This window comes from Pseudorca crassidens, chromosome 1 (genome assembly GCF_039906515.1).
Source record: "Pseudorca crassidens isolate mPseCra1 chromosome 1, mPseCra1.hap1, whole genome shotgun sequence".
Classification (NCBI taxonomy): Eukaryota; Metazoa; Chordata; class Mammalia; order Artiodactyla; family Delphinidae; genus Pseudorca; species Pseudorca crassidens.
In genome coordinates, this window is record NC_090296.1 from 14,063,983 (window position 1) to 14,079,112 (window position 15,130).

Sequence of the window (15,130 nt, forward strand, 5' to 3'; positions counted from 1 at the left end):
TTGAGAGTCCGCCTGCCGATGCAGGGGACGCGGGTTCGTGCCCCGGTCCGGGAAGATCCCACATGCCACGGAGCGGCTGGGCCCGTGAGCCATGGCCGCTGAGCCTGCGCGTCCGGAGCCTGTGCTCCACAACGGGAGAGGCCGCGACAGTGAGAGGCCCGCGTACCGCAAAAAAAAAAAATATGGTTAAAATTTATTGCTATCTATCTTTTCTCTCAAACTGACCTACTCCCAACATTCCATAAAACTTCTGAACTGGTCAGCATGAATAGCTTCTTCTAAGATTTGGAAGCACAATGAAAGTAAGTGGTTATATTGGCAAGTGTTCTTATAATTGTTTTAAAAGCACATTTAAAATGCCAATCTTTTGGGCTTCCCTGGTGACTCAGGGGTTAAGAATCTGCCTGCCGATGCAGGAGCACGGGTTCAAGCCCTGGTCCGGGAAGATCCCACATGCCGCGGAGCATCTAAGCCCGTGCACCACAACTACCAAGCCCGCACTCCAGAGCCCGCGAGCCACAACTACTGAAGCCCGCATGCCTAGAGCCTGTGCACTGCAACAAGAGAAGCCACCGCAATGGGAAGCCCACGCACCGCGACAAAGAGTAGCCCCCGCGCGCTACAACTAGAGAAAGCCTGCGCAAAGCAACGAAGACCCAACGGAGCCATAAATAAATAAATAAATAAATAAATAAATAAATAAATAAATAAATAAAAATTTTAAAAATGCCAATCTTTCAAAATTGCTTATAGACTCTCAAAAAATATATATTTTGTTAAGGAGATAAGGGGTGTTTCCTCGTTAGAAGGTTGAGTGCATGCACTGCACTGTGAGAATCTGCTTGCTGCTTACTCCAATATTTATCAAAATTAGAGAATATCTTCCATTATTGTCTAAGGTTTATGATTTTCAAACCAATGTGTTTTAACTTATAAAAATCCTGTGAGGTAGGATTCTGACTAGAGATGTTAGGAAGGAAGACAGTTTTCTTCTTCTTTTTTCTTTTTTTTTCCTTTTTTCTGAGCAGCCCCGTGAAGAGGCTTCTAAAGAAAGCCTGTGTAGCTAAAGCTGCCCCTGGGCACGTTCAGCTGTTACTGACGGGTTAGTGTTATGTAAGCGGGGGAGTCACTCCCCACTCAATGTCACGCTTGAGTTGCAAGTACACCTTTGGTCTTGGTGGATGGTTCTCAAGTGACCTAAGTTAAACCGTTTCTAATCCCTTGAGTGCTTAACGAAAGGTGTGCATCAGAACCATCTGAGGAACTTTGAGCAAATACACATCCCTGTATCTGACCTCAGGAATGCCAACTGAGTCCGTCTGCGGCAGGGCCTGAAAATCCGTATTTTCTAGTTTCCACAAGTGAGTCTTTGCCCACTCTAGTTGAGAAGCATTTCCTGGGAAGTCTACACTGGTGCTTGGTTTCCGGTGGACATCAGGACACTTCTCCAGCTATTGCCACTCATAAGACAGTGTTTCTATCAGCCTTAATTGCTGTATGATTCTTTTTAGATTAGCTGATAATTACAAATTTATGATATCCTTATGAGATGAAAAAGTTGCTTTGTAAACTCTGGTGTGAGACCATAGCAGAGAAGGATTTAAAAGTACATTCACAGCAGCCCCATTTCTAGATAAGTACTCCAAATAATTGAAAGCAGGTGTTCAAATCAAAACTTGTATATGAATGTTCATAGCAGCATTATTGACAATAGCCAAAAGACGGAAACAATCCAAATGTCTACCAACTGATGATTGAATAAGCAAAATGTGGTCTAGCCATACAATGGAATATCATTCAGCTATAAAAAGGAATGAAGTACTGATTCATGCTAACACATGGATGAACCTTGAAAACATTATGCTAAGTAAGAGAAGCCAGACACAAAAAGACCACATATTATATGATTCCATTTATGTGAAATGTCCAGAAGAGGCAAACCTATAGTGACAGAAAGCAGATTAGCTGTTCCCAGGGGGTGGAAGGAGGGAGAATGGAGAGTGACTTCTTAGAGGGTATGGGGTTTCCTTTTAGGGTAAAGAATGTTCTGGAACTAGAGTGGTCATGGTTGTACAACATGGTGAATGTGCTAAGTGCCATTGGACTGTACACTTTAAAATGGTTGACGTGATGAATTTTATGTTATGTGAATTTTATCACAATTTAAAATCACATACAAAAAAGTGCATTTAATGACCCAGTTTGTACAAAGAAGTTCAAGTCTTCTTCCAGACCAGCTTCTCTCCTTTCCTTCCTTTAATTCTAAATGTATTTGAAATGTATTTGGTAGCTACCAACAATTTTTAGACATTTAAACCGCAAGCTAAATATAACCGGAGTATAAAACATAAAAGGTATCATAGATATTGGTGATCTTGCTGATAATTTCTCATATTTAATCTCCTTTTCTGAACTTCATTTGAGATTTCAGTGAACACAGCCAACATCCTTCCTAATCGGTAATGCATGACGAGGTGATGCCTTTAAAATGTGCAATCACATAACCTCATTTTAAAAATCTCTCCGGAAGGTTAATACCTTGAGGGAAAATGAGATCTAGCGTGAGCTATCCAGCAGTGGACAAGCAAACTGTTTTGAGGGCAGAGACTTTTACAACCTTAGAATCCCTCCATGGCAGATACATCCAGAAAGTGAAGTTCTTTGTTCATTTTTCTCCTTTAACGTTTTTTTCTCAGCTATAGTGAGTGGAGGTTATTTTTGCTAGTTGGCGCTTCCAGCAGAAGTCATTAGCTTATATGACTGCAGTGAGATCAAAATGAGGCTGTAATGGAAGGTTTAAGAAAACAGTTCAGGAACTGTTTAGGTCCTAAAAATCGTGCTCTTATGAGATCTTTACAGATGGCTCAGTTGGGGATGATAGGAGTGCATTTAATTTCACATTTTTATAGACATTTAAAGCTAGTGGGTCTTACTTGGGAATAATGAAGAAAATTTGCCTTTACCCAGTGGCTATCAGAAACCACTAAGCTAGTGATTTGGTTGCATTTAAGATTCCTTGTGGTGTTTTAAGAGATTTCACATGGATGAAAGCCTAGCAAAGTTCTGTTCTGGAAAATATTTATTTAAAAAGGCTCATTGTCAGGGAAGATCAGCATTCTTTGTCTGCATCTTCCAAAGAATGCTAAAACCTTGTGGAAAAATCTGCTGGTTGAAGTTGTCTTTGGCCACCTCTGGCTGATTGTGAGGTGGCCTGGACCACCCTGAGATGCAGTGCTTCTATCTTCGGAGGGATTTTTTTTTTTTTTACTTCTCTTCTTTGTCACTGGAAGATTATGAGGTAAGTTAACTGATATGCATCAGTTAACAAAGTACTTCTTAGTAGCTGCCACATCTCCCTCCCCCATACATCGTACGTGATGCTGTTCTAGGCAGTGGAGCTATAGAGTTTGGAAAAACATAGTAATCTGCACCTAACTTAGAAGAACAAGATCTGGATATTTCTGGGTTTTCACAGTAAGAAAGGAGATCCCTACCCAGCTTTAAAAAAACGGTCTTCTGGATCAGTAGCCACAGTCACTTCGCCAGTTCTCCACTTTGCTCAAGGCCAGTGGGAACCTTTGGGCTGAAGGGCCAGGATGCAGTAAGAACGGGGCCTCAGGTACTGAGTCGCAGGGTGGGGCTGTGAAGGACTTGCCCTTGGCACTCCGAAGAAGGAAGACATTCTAAAAATCTGCACCGAACATCATCTTATCATCAACGAAGAGATTTTTTTCAGGGATTACATCATCTAGGTTGAGTACTGGCTTTCTGCCAAGGTCGGGCTTTGGCAGGCCTCGGTTGGGAGGTGATGAAAATATTTGCAGTTCACCTATTATTTATAAGAGCTTTTGGAAAAGCGCTTAACTAAAAGTTTCAGTTGTTTCCGGTATAAAACATGTTTAGTGTTCCAGAGTATAACAGGCAGGGCAGCATTTGAAGGGCATAAACTTATTTTTTTTTTAATCTTTCAAATATCTTAGTGTATCATTTTTTCTTTTCTTTTTTTGTCATCAACTGATATAATTTTCATCATAGGAGTAGACATTTTTAATTATGAGTCTTGGAACAGTGATGACAAAGTGATGACTAACACGTATTTATTAAATGAGCGAATGAATGAATGAATGATACAAAATAGATTCATGGCTGTGCCTTTGCTCCTTTGTGTCCCCAGACAATAGCCAGGCAGCTGGCGGAGATCTTGTTGCGGGGTATGTGTGAGCAGAGCTACTGGAACCCTCTGGAGAATCCACCATGCCAGTCACCTCTGGACGATCCTCTCCGGAAAGGAGCAAACACAAAAACCTACACCCTCACGCGGAAAGCCCGTGTCTACTCAGGAGAGAAGTATGGGAGTTGGTGTCCTCATCTGTAGGTTAGGGGATGGGAGGGAAACTTCAGGAAAATGTAAGGATTGAATAGAAGTTCAAGGGTAGATTTTCTACCAGTTTAATAAAGATAGCTCTTTACTCTTCATAATTTCAGCAAATATCCATGCATGCGTGGGGACGTTTTGAGTAGGAAAATGCTCTCATCTAGTGCTTGGCTGCCGTTCTCAGCCTTCGCTGTTGGTCTTTGGGATTTTCATTTCGTTTATTATAAGAACCGCAGAACCATACAGCAGTCAGTGACAAAGCTATTAGTAAGCCAGAGTTGACTTTTCTTTACTTTTCCTCAGCAATTCCTTGATCCTTTTGTTTAAAAGCTTGTTTTAAACTGAATTAGCTGTAAGAAGAAGGCGAATTTGATAATTTACCGGTGATTGGAAGGTGATGTCTCTTTAGAATGTTTTAATTGGTTTAAGTTTTGGATTGGGAACTTGATCACCTTTGAGGAAAATGGGCTAGGGAAACACTCCGGTCTCAGCCTGGGATTTCCCCAGGTCCGGGAAGGAGGAGGTGGGAGGGAGAGAGACCACAAGAAGGCGGGGAAACGGGAACAGGGGTTGACTCATTCCTCCCCTCAAAGCTTTCCTTCCCGTCTTTGTTCCTACAAGGACAAGGCATGATGGCTTTTCAGAACCTCTCCATGAAGCAAAGGGGAACGTGTAAGAATAAATACGGAAACCTTCTTTAGTCATTACAAATTGGAAAAATGGCTGAAAGACCGCAGGCTGCTGCTTCTGAGGCCCCAGAAAGCACTGACAGACATGGGGTGATTAGATAGTTATTACGTGTGTGACTTCTGAACGCAATGCCGCTTTTTACAAGGGGCAGCATTTCTCAGGGTAACTGCCTCTTAATCCTCTTAAATTGACCCTGGCATTTGTCTCCCTCCTCATCTTGTTCAATTTGCATTTCTTATATGGATTCAGACTACTGAGCATTTTCTTAACTTTTCCCTGCGTTTACTCCTTAGTACTTGTCTGGATTCATAGAACATCTGTTCTAGCAATTCTCAAACTCTCACTTTTAAAATGCTGACCCCTCATTATGAACTATTTAGCAGCAGGATTGGGGTTCTTTCTTAGGTGATATTTAAATCTTAAAAATAGACCCTAGATTTTTCTTCTGCTTCAGATGCTTCTTAATAGCCAAAGTGCCGGTATATTGAAGAATCTAATTCTTGTTCCCTCCCCCAATCAACTTTGACACATGGATGAAGCCCTGTGTCTCTCTGGATGCGATTCCAGTGTGGCCTCACCCCTTGAAGGCAGAGAAGCTCACAGTGCTGGCCACTTCTCCCTTATTTCCTAAACCACTCAGCCTCTGTCACTCTTTTAACATGTTTCCCCATCTGTACAAGGAGAATCATGGAGGCAAAATGCAGATCTAGTTAAATGAAGTTATTAGTTAAAGGGAAGATTCCCATGTGACAGGTTACTGAGACACAAGTTTCATTTCACACAAATACACACATTTTTTTAAACTGTTTCATTGAGATATAATTCACATACTATATAATTCATTCATTTAAAGTGTACAATTCACATTAATATAGCTTTTAATATAGTCACATAGCCCATCACTACAGTCAAATTTAGAATACTTTCACTGCCCCCAAAATAAACCTAGCACCCCTTAGCTGTCACCTGCCATCCCCAAACACTTGTATTTTCACATGAATTTTAGGATCATTTTGTCTATTTCTGCAAAAAAAAAAAAAAAAAAAAAGCAACTGGAATTTTGTAGGAATTGTATTTAATCTGTAGCTCAATTGGAGGAGTATTGCCATCTTGACAATATTAAGTCTTCTGATCCATGAACATGGGATATCTTTCCATTTATTTAGGTTTTCTTTAACTTTTTTCAGCAACAATTTGTAGTTTTCAGGGTATAAGGTTTGCACTTTTTTTTTTTTTCGCGGTACACGGGCCTCTCACTGTTGTGGCCTCTCCCATTGCGGAGCACAGGCTCCGGACACGCAGGCTCAGCGGCCATGGCTCATGGGCCCAGCCGTTCCGCGGCATGTGGGATCTTCCCGGACCGGGGCACGAACTCGTGTCCCCTGCATCGGCAGGCAGACTCTCAACCACTGCGCCACCAGGGAAGCCCTGCACTTCTTTTGTTAAACTTATTCTTAAGGGTGTGTTGGTGTGTGTGCTATTCTTTTTGATACTATCACAAATGGAATTGTTATTATTAATTTCATTTTGGGGCTGTTCATTGCAAGTATATAGAAGTAAAATTGGTTTTCTATATTGATCTTGTATACTGAAGTCTTGCTGAGCTTGTTTATTAGTTCTAATAGTTTTTTTTAGATTCTTTAGGATTTTCTATATACAAGATCATGTCATCTGCAAATATAGTTTTACTTCTTCCCAACATAAATGCCTTTTATTTCATTTTCTTTCCTAATTGCCCTGGGTAGAACCTCCAGTACAATGTTGAATAGAAGTGGCAAGAGTGGACACCTTTGTTTTATTCCTGATCTTAGGAAGGGGAAAACATCCAGTCTTTCACTATTAAGTATGATGTTAGCTGTGGGTTTTCATAGATGCCCTTTATCAGGTTGAGGAAAGTCCCTTCTATTACTAGTTTGTTGAGTATATTTTTTTGTGAAAAGGTTTTGAATTTGTCAAATGCTTTTTCTGTATCTACTGAGATGATCATCTGGCTTTTGTCCTTTATTCTATTGATGTGATGTATTACATTAATTGATTTTCAGATATGAAGCCAACCTTGCATTCTTAGGTGAATCCCACTAGGTATATAATCCTTATTTATTACTGTGTTTGATTTACTAGTATTTTGTTGAGGATTTTTGCATCAATAGTCATAAAATAATTGATCTATAGTTTTCTTTTCTCATGATGTCTTTGTCTAATTTTAGTATGAGGATAATACTAGCCTCGTAGAATGAGTGGGAAATAGTCCTTCCTCTTCTATTTTTGGAAAGAGTTTATGGAGAATTATTATTAATTCTTCTTTAAATGTTTGGTAGAATTCACCAGTGAAGCCATCTGCTCGTGGACTTTTCTTTGTGGGAATGTTTTTGATTACTAATCCGCTCCCTTTACTTGTTACAGAGCTATTAAGATTTTCTATTTCTTCAGTTTTGGTAGTTTGTGTCTTTCTAGAAATTTGTCCATTTCATCTAAGTTAACTGATTTGCTGAGTACAGTTGTTCATAGTATTCACGTACACACACACACACACACACACACACATATAATTTCTATAAGATTTGTAGTCATGTACCCTCTTCCATTTCTCATTTCTCCTTTTAGTAATTTGAGTCTTCTCTTTCTTTTCTGGGTCAGTCTACCTAAAAAGTTTGTCAAGTCTTATTGATCTTTTTGAAGAATTAACTTTCAGTTTTGTTGATTTTTCTCTATTGTGTTTCTATTTCTCTAGTTAGTTAATCTCTGTGCTAATCTTTCTTCCTTCAGTTATCGCCATCAGCTTTTAGCTTTCTAGTTTTGCATGTTCATACCCTTACTTCTGATTTATTAGTAAAGAGAGAAAAATCTGCTTGGGCTTCCTTATTAACAAGACAGGACTCTCCAATCAAGCAATTTTGTGGCAAAAAGATGTTATCACCAGTTCAGTTATGTGAGTTGGGAGGTAAAAAGGGGGAATCCATAGATGATGTTTAAATCTCATTTTGGCCAGTGGTCCCTCCTCTCTCCCCTCTTATGAGGAACATGAGCACAAAGCAAACTTGATGTGCCATAGATCCTTCCAGCTCCAGCAAACCACACGGACCATTCAGGACCATTGGTCATGATGGACCATTACTGAAAAATAACCTCTGCCAGAAAACTCCCCTCCCTGTCACTGCAACCTGGATGTGAAGTGGGTACAGGATGCTCATCCTCTCTCCGTCTTAAATGTTGAAAGGAAATCAAATGCTGATAATCCAAGATAAAAAAAGAGAGGAAGAATCACATGCCATAGGCCTCCTTACTTCCTTTCTTCTAGATCTTTCTATGAAGAATTTTATTGACTTTTGTTTACTTATTTTTTAAGTAAGCTTTTTACTGGCACATAATATACATTGCGAAAAATACACGAACCAAAAGTAGAAAACTTGATGAATTTTCACTAAGTGAACACATGCAAGTAATTTAGCATCCTGGTCAAGAACTAGACATGGCCAGAACCCTAGAAGGACTCTCTGTACCCTCCCCCAGTTACTGCTCCCTGCCCAAGGGTAACCCTATCCTGACTTCTATCACTGTAATTAGCCTGGCCCATTTTTGAAATTTACATGAATGGAATCATATATTAAGTACTTTTACATTTAACTTCTTTTGTCTAACATTATATTGGAGAGATTCATCCATATTTTTGCATGTAGTAGTAGTTTGTTTTTGTTGTTGAATAATATTCCATTTTATTAATATACTCCCATATGTTGATCCATTCTACTCTTGATGGACATTTGCGTTGTTTCTCATTTGGAGCTAATAGGAATAGTGCTGCTATGAATATTCTTATATATGTTTCTTAGTCCACATATGTGTGCATGTCACTCAAGGATGTTTTTACTTCCATTGTATTCCTCCTTGTAAAAAGCACTTGAGGTGGCTTAGATAATTAAATGCATATTAGACTAGATAATTAGCATTAAGTAAAGGAGGAAGCTAGAAACCACTATGATGCCAGGAAGCGGATGATGATTTATTGAAAACTAGGAGTGCCACACATTGTGCTAAACTCCTCGGTAGGCCTAAGAGGAGAAAGTAATGATCATGGCGTGCTAAATACAGGTCTGAACCTCCTGGTAGCCAGTGCAGAGGCTTTTGGTAAGGACGAGGATGCTGTTCAAAGTTTAAAGATAGGGGACATTGAAGGGTCCTAACAACTACCTGATGGCAGAACTGAAGCTGTGAACGGCCATCCCTTCAATCAACTTCCTCCAGGTCTAAGGCCCCAGGCTTCTGGCTCCACAAGGCTGAGGCCTGGGCACCCCAGGATCTCCCCTTGAGGCTCTTGGGCCCCAAGAGGATAATATCACAAAAGGAGGGCCCCAACAATTTTGACTGTCCACCCTGAGCTCCACACTTCCCTGGGCAGGGAAGAGGGAAAGAATGACCAGAAATAGATCTAGAGAATTCATAATTATGGAGAAGGGGGCATTCCAGTGGGTAGCTTTTTAGGCATGTCTCTTAAAACTATCCTTTCCCCCTCCCCCGCCCCCCACTTCTTCCTGCCAGCCCTGAGAACTTTGCAGCACCCCTGAGTACCCATCTTTCCTGCCTTGAAAAGAAGGGTAGAGGAAGTAGAATTAGAATCAGTTAATGTGCTGCTTGTTAGCAGCTCTAGTAAAAATAACACAACCTCACATTTAAGTAGACTAGATGGCTCAAGTGGAATTTGGGGATTATCTCTGGACTGAATTTGCTGGTGTTAAGTTATGATTAGAATGGGCTCCCTCTCTTTTCAATTAGTCTGGACAATGCAGAACTGGGTAGCTGTGAAAAAAATGATTAATGGTTCTGCTTTATTTGTAAGGTCCCAACTGCATGTAAGCACGAGCCAGGATATCAGGAAATGATTGCTGGATGGGGATGCACACAGACACACACACAGACACACACACAGACACACACACACGAGCGTTCTTAATTCAAAGCCTGTTGGCTCTATTTCTGAATTTAAGGGGAAAGAAATGTTCCATCTTCCAAAAACCCAAATCACCTCAAGTTACCTCTTTAAGGAGGTCACTGCACATTCCAGAATCCTGCTTCTCACTCACAGCCCAGCCCTTTTATAAATTTTAGCCCTGCAGGAGCAATAGGAACCATCCCACAGGTGGTTTCCTTACCTCCAGGGATGACTGAATTGTAAAAAGAGTATCAGTCACTGGACTTTTCTGTCTTACTCCTCATGGCCCTTTGACACAATACAAAAGTTGCCAGCACTTCAAAGAGAACAAATATTTGCAATCATTTGGAAAACATTTTTTTGGCCATTTTGGGGGGGAAATCATCCCTTCTCTTAAGTTAAATGATTGTAATATTACCCCTGGGAAGATGTAAATTTACTCTTTATTTAGTCATCTCCAAAACATCCCCAAGTTTTTTTAACCAAGTTCATTTTTACTGCACTCTTCTACCATTCCACGAAAAAGAGTTGATGGGACTTCCCTGGCAGTCCAGTGGTTAAAACTCTGCGCTTCCACCGCAGGGGGTGCGGGCTTGATCCCTGGTGGGGGAACTAAGATCCCACATGCCCGCCTGGCATGGCCGAAAAACAAACACACAAAAAAGCAAGAACCGAGAAAAAAAAAAACAGAGTTGAGTTTGGCCCAACCAGTGATAAGACTTACAATTCTATTCAAAGGATGCTAGAACTTTAGAATGGGGGAAAATGCTGGAGGGTTTTTTTTTTCCCGGCTGAGCCCCGCGGCTTGTGGGATCGTAGTTCCCTAACCAGGGATTGAACCCCCAGCCCCCGGACGATGAGAGCGCAGAGTCCTAACCACTGGACCACCAGAGAATTCCCTGGAGGTCTTTTAAAACGCTCAGAGCACAAAAAATAGGATATAGGGAATGGAGACCAGAGTGATGTTTGGTTTTCGTTGTTCTTTAATCCTGAGCAGCACTGAGCTTAAAAGCTTTCTATTTTAATCCAAGATGGCAGCCAAATCCCATGAAGTTGATGAATAAGACAGCCCCTGCGCGCCGCCCCGTAGTACGCGTGCGTCTGAGTGAGGCAGCCCGCTAAGCTCTCACAGTATTCTAGAAATCATCCAAACTCTAAAACTGCTTCCTATCCCCTGTATCATCTAAACGACAATATGCAATACGCCAGCTAGCAAGTAAGAGGTAAGAAGAGTACCACGTAGTGAGATGTCTTCAGTTTATACCTCGTAATGGGTTTAGGAGGAAGCTTGTGTTCTTTAGGTAACGTCAGTTTGTAGTGATCAAACGTTCCACCTCTGTAATAGGCACAAACGTGCTTTGGGCTTTTAACTTGGTTTCTCCAGCGTTACCCGGCTGCCTGCTATTAAAATGCGTAGTTAAAGTGTATACGTCCCATAGATTACCATAGAAATAAACAGATTAATCCAGGGGCCCAGATTATACAGTATTTTTCGTGGGTTCTACACTATATAAAAATCTAGAAGCTGTTAGCCGTTCAGTTCTGCTTAGTCATGTATTTTGTGTTATTTTGAAATTGCCATATATCAACGTCAATTTTCTTTATACAGCATTTTTTGTCCTCAAGAAAATACTGAAGAAGCCCTGTTGTTATTGCTGATTAGTGAGTCAATGGTGAGTAGAATGTGTTTTTACGTTTTTCTGTCCCCTATTCCTATGGTCCCTGTTTTGATATGGTGACTCCATCAGGATGGTGATTCTTTCTCTTTGGAGACGAGTACTTTCCAAAGGGGATACCTGGTGGGAAAAAAGTATAGTGGTTTAAAAAAAAGGGACGTTTCTAATTCTTGGACTGGCCAGATATGTCCCTGGGTCAGCCTGGAGCATGGAGCTTCTCTTCCCTTAGTTCATTCATTTATCCACCAAGTACTGATTGAACACTAACACAGTTGTATATGGGTAACTATAGCTAAAATGACCACCAGAGGAACCTTGAAAGGGGAAAGAAGCCCCCAAAAGGTAACCTTTATGAGCCTTCTCCATTTGCCTTGGTGGGAGGGAGAATTTGGGGGTGAAACACTTGTATACTTGAACCTCTGGTTTCCATAGCAGCAGCCTGATGAAACTGCCTCGTCCTCCTGCCCAGGTCCTCTCCCCAAGCCCCCACCTGTTTCCCAGGCACTGCAGAGCCCAGGCCCAGAGAGCCCACTCCTGTTACCTGGCTCTGCTGTTGTGAGGGAGTTTTTGCCAGACCATCAAATTCCTTTGAAATGTTTTCTTAGTGTTTGGCCAGGATATCAAATATAGGTCTACGATTTCATCGCTCATCCTTTACTGGGTTTCTACTCTGCATATCGCTAGACATGACAGCCCGGCTTGAAACATTCTGGAGTAATCTGTGTTATAGTAGTTAATACCTTGGCAAGTAAATGGTGTCTGCTGAGCACCTGAGCAGAACAGCAAGCCCCTGGAACTTGGAGGGACCTAGAGGTCCTCACATCCACCTAGTTATTTAGACGAGGGACCGGAGGCCTAGAGCAGGCAGAATGGAGGCATCATGCAGTGGTCTGCTGCTCCTTGTAGCAGAGCATCCTGCCTTCTTCCATAACTCCCACCCCACCAGGCAGGCAGGAGGAGAAAAGAGGAAAAGGCGTCGTAACTAAAGCAAGAGAAGGTGTTCCCTTCTTCCCCAAGCAGACAGTTTAAATGGAGGCGTGAAATACACTCAGGGAGAAAGACTTAGAAACGGAGCACAAGAGGAATGTCTGCGTGCTGAGTGAAAGAGGGGCAAAAGAGGCTGGGATTAGGCAGGCAGCGTAGCTTTCTTGCCTTAAGTTAAAGCTTTGGGTTCTCTTGTTCTGTGAAATGGCCCCGAGATGTTTATAAGAGCGAGACTGCTTGAGTCACCGCTTCTTTTTATTTGGAAGCTCTTTGACATCATTGGCCCTACTTCCTCTGAAGGAAACAGGTTGCCCCTGTGGCTTATCTTTCCTTGACTGTCAGCTGGTGACTTAGGACGGTGTCATTTACATCCTCTACTCTACCTTGGCACAGATGTGGAGGCACATATGTGCACAGGCTGGCGCCCAGTGGCCTCCAGTAACTGGTGTTCAGATGGGCAGGTCTCACCGTCATCAGTTCTGTGGGGGGGGAAGGGGGCTGCCCACACAGGCCTCATCGCTGGACTCTTCACAACCTGGCACTTAGCTTCCTTTGGGCAGACTTGGTTAGTAACCGTGTAAAAATTCTGAAAGCGTGGTGAGCATACGCTTTCGATTTCTTGGACAATTCTGATTGAAAGGATTGAGTTCTATTGTCAGATCATGTGTTCCAGATTGGAATTTGGGAAACATGGCCACATCTCTAGAATGCTTGCTCTAAGTGTTGTTGTCTTGGGAGTGATGTCCCCAACTCTCCTGCTCCCTCCTTGAAGTGGTAGAAACTAGTAATACTCAAAGTTCGGATCCCCTGGAGACAGTCAAATCTGACTCTGTCGTATTTAATTTCCAGGAAGTCTCTTCAGAGGATGGTGAAATCCAATGACAGTAAATATGAAGGGCTAGGTTGCCAACCAAAATGATTATGTTCTCCCTGTAAATCGTTCCATAGTTACGTAGGTAGAGGTCTAAATTAAGTTGCCTTTGGAAGTCTTTTTTCACGTCCCTTGACTCCTTGATTTTTTTCAGTTTTTAGACCGAAAATAGATGTGCTCAATTTCAGAACCAAAATGAGAATTGCCGGGCTTTTTTGGTGTCTGAGAAAATTGTATTCTTTACTGGTCCTAATTTTAACTTAGAAGCATAAATTTGTCCATAGTCCCTCCACCTACAAGAACTCATTTGGAATTGGACTGCATTCTTACCTCAAGTCAAATTAGTTTCCCCAGGAGAAAGGGGTTATCAGAGCCATATTAGTACAACTACCACTGAGACAATGTTCTGGGACATTTATTATTTGTGGACCTGTTTGAGGCTCTATATTGTACCTTTTTAATCAAAAAGCACTGAGAGACTTTTTCTTTTAAAAAGAAAAAAAAAAGACGCATTTGGGCATAACCTGAAAATCTCTCTTAAATGGTGTTTTGTCTTACTCCCTTCTCTCCCAGGCATTGATCTCAATATGGAACATTTAGAGGAAATAAATAAAATGAGACCACTTACAACAGGCCGTATTTTCCCCAGAGCTTCTTTTTTTGGGTCGAAAGGCACTCCTAACAAGAAAAACTTAGAATGAAATCTTCAAAAGCAGGCTTGTTTCCATAAGAGATGACTCACTTTGTAGGAAGTGGCCTGTCTTATATATTCTTATTTGTCTTTGACATTTAAGAGTAAGGAGTTTTAAAACAAGTAAGTACTGACAGGAGGCTACAAGTCAGTGCCTTGGACTCACACGAAAGAAAGCATTCACCTCGTTAGTGAGCAGGAGATTGTGTGCGTGGCCTTTCCAAGTGTCAGGCAGGAAGGTAGACGTCAGCCCGCCTGGACCGGTGACCCTCGTCCTGCACGTGCCACTTCCGTGGGGAGAACGGAGGGGCCCTTTCTGTGCTCCTAGGGATGGACTTCTGTTCCTTAGCAAGGAAAAGAAGACAGGAAAAATCTAACTTTATTGATACTGAACTCCCTATTAGGGCGAAAAGGAAAATGAGCTATGTTGAGAGTCTCCAGTACCTGTGATATGTCTGGAGGAATTGGGGGAGAAATTTCAAAAGTAATGAAAATAAGTCACTGTGAAGAGCGGTTGATTTCTAGATAGATGAGATAAATAAGCTTGAACGCACCTGCTGTGTTTCTGTGCTAAGCAGTGGGGAAGTGAAATAGGCATGCCCTGGTGTTCTCCTGGGTCCTCTGTGCTAACGTCTTTTAAAACAAAAATCCGTTCGCTTCTTGCTGTCTCTTGTACATCTGTTTTGTGCTTCCCTAAACAAAGTTGAATTAGTTTCTGTAGTCTGTTCCAGTGAAGATGTCATATAGGGATTTGAACGTGACTTGGGTGAGAGAGGAAAAGTACGCTATATCTCTGTTGGACTGATGGAACGTGATGACACCAGTTGGTGATGGGAAGTGTGGGGCTGGGAATTTTCTCCCGCTCTGTAATGTACAGCAGAAGCAGGATCTACAAGTGAGGCGCAGCAGGGCTTCA

General features: G+C 41.7%; 1 protein-coding gene across 12 annotated transcripts in view; it reads left to right on the plus strand.

The window, feature by feature from the left end:
- TTC7B (tetratricopeptide repeat domain 7B) overlaps nt 1–15,130 on the plus strand; it is a 236,934-nt gene that overhangs the window by 105,785 nt on the left and 116,019 nt on the right. For all 12 annotated transcript variants that reach the window (XM_067727813.1, XM_067727818.1, XM_067727860.1 and 9 more), the window contains 2 exons: nt 4,175–4,347; nt 11,602–11,665. In XM_067727813.1, coding sequence (XP_067583914.1) covers nt 4,175–4,347; nt 11,602–11,665 — 237 coding nt within the window. The remainder of the gene's footprint in view (nt 1–4,174; nt 4,348–11,601; nt 11,666–15,130) is intronic.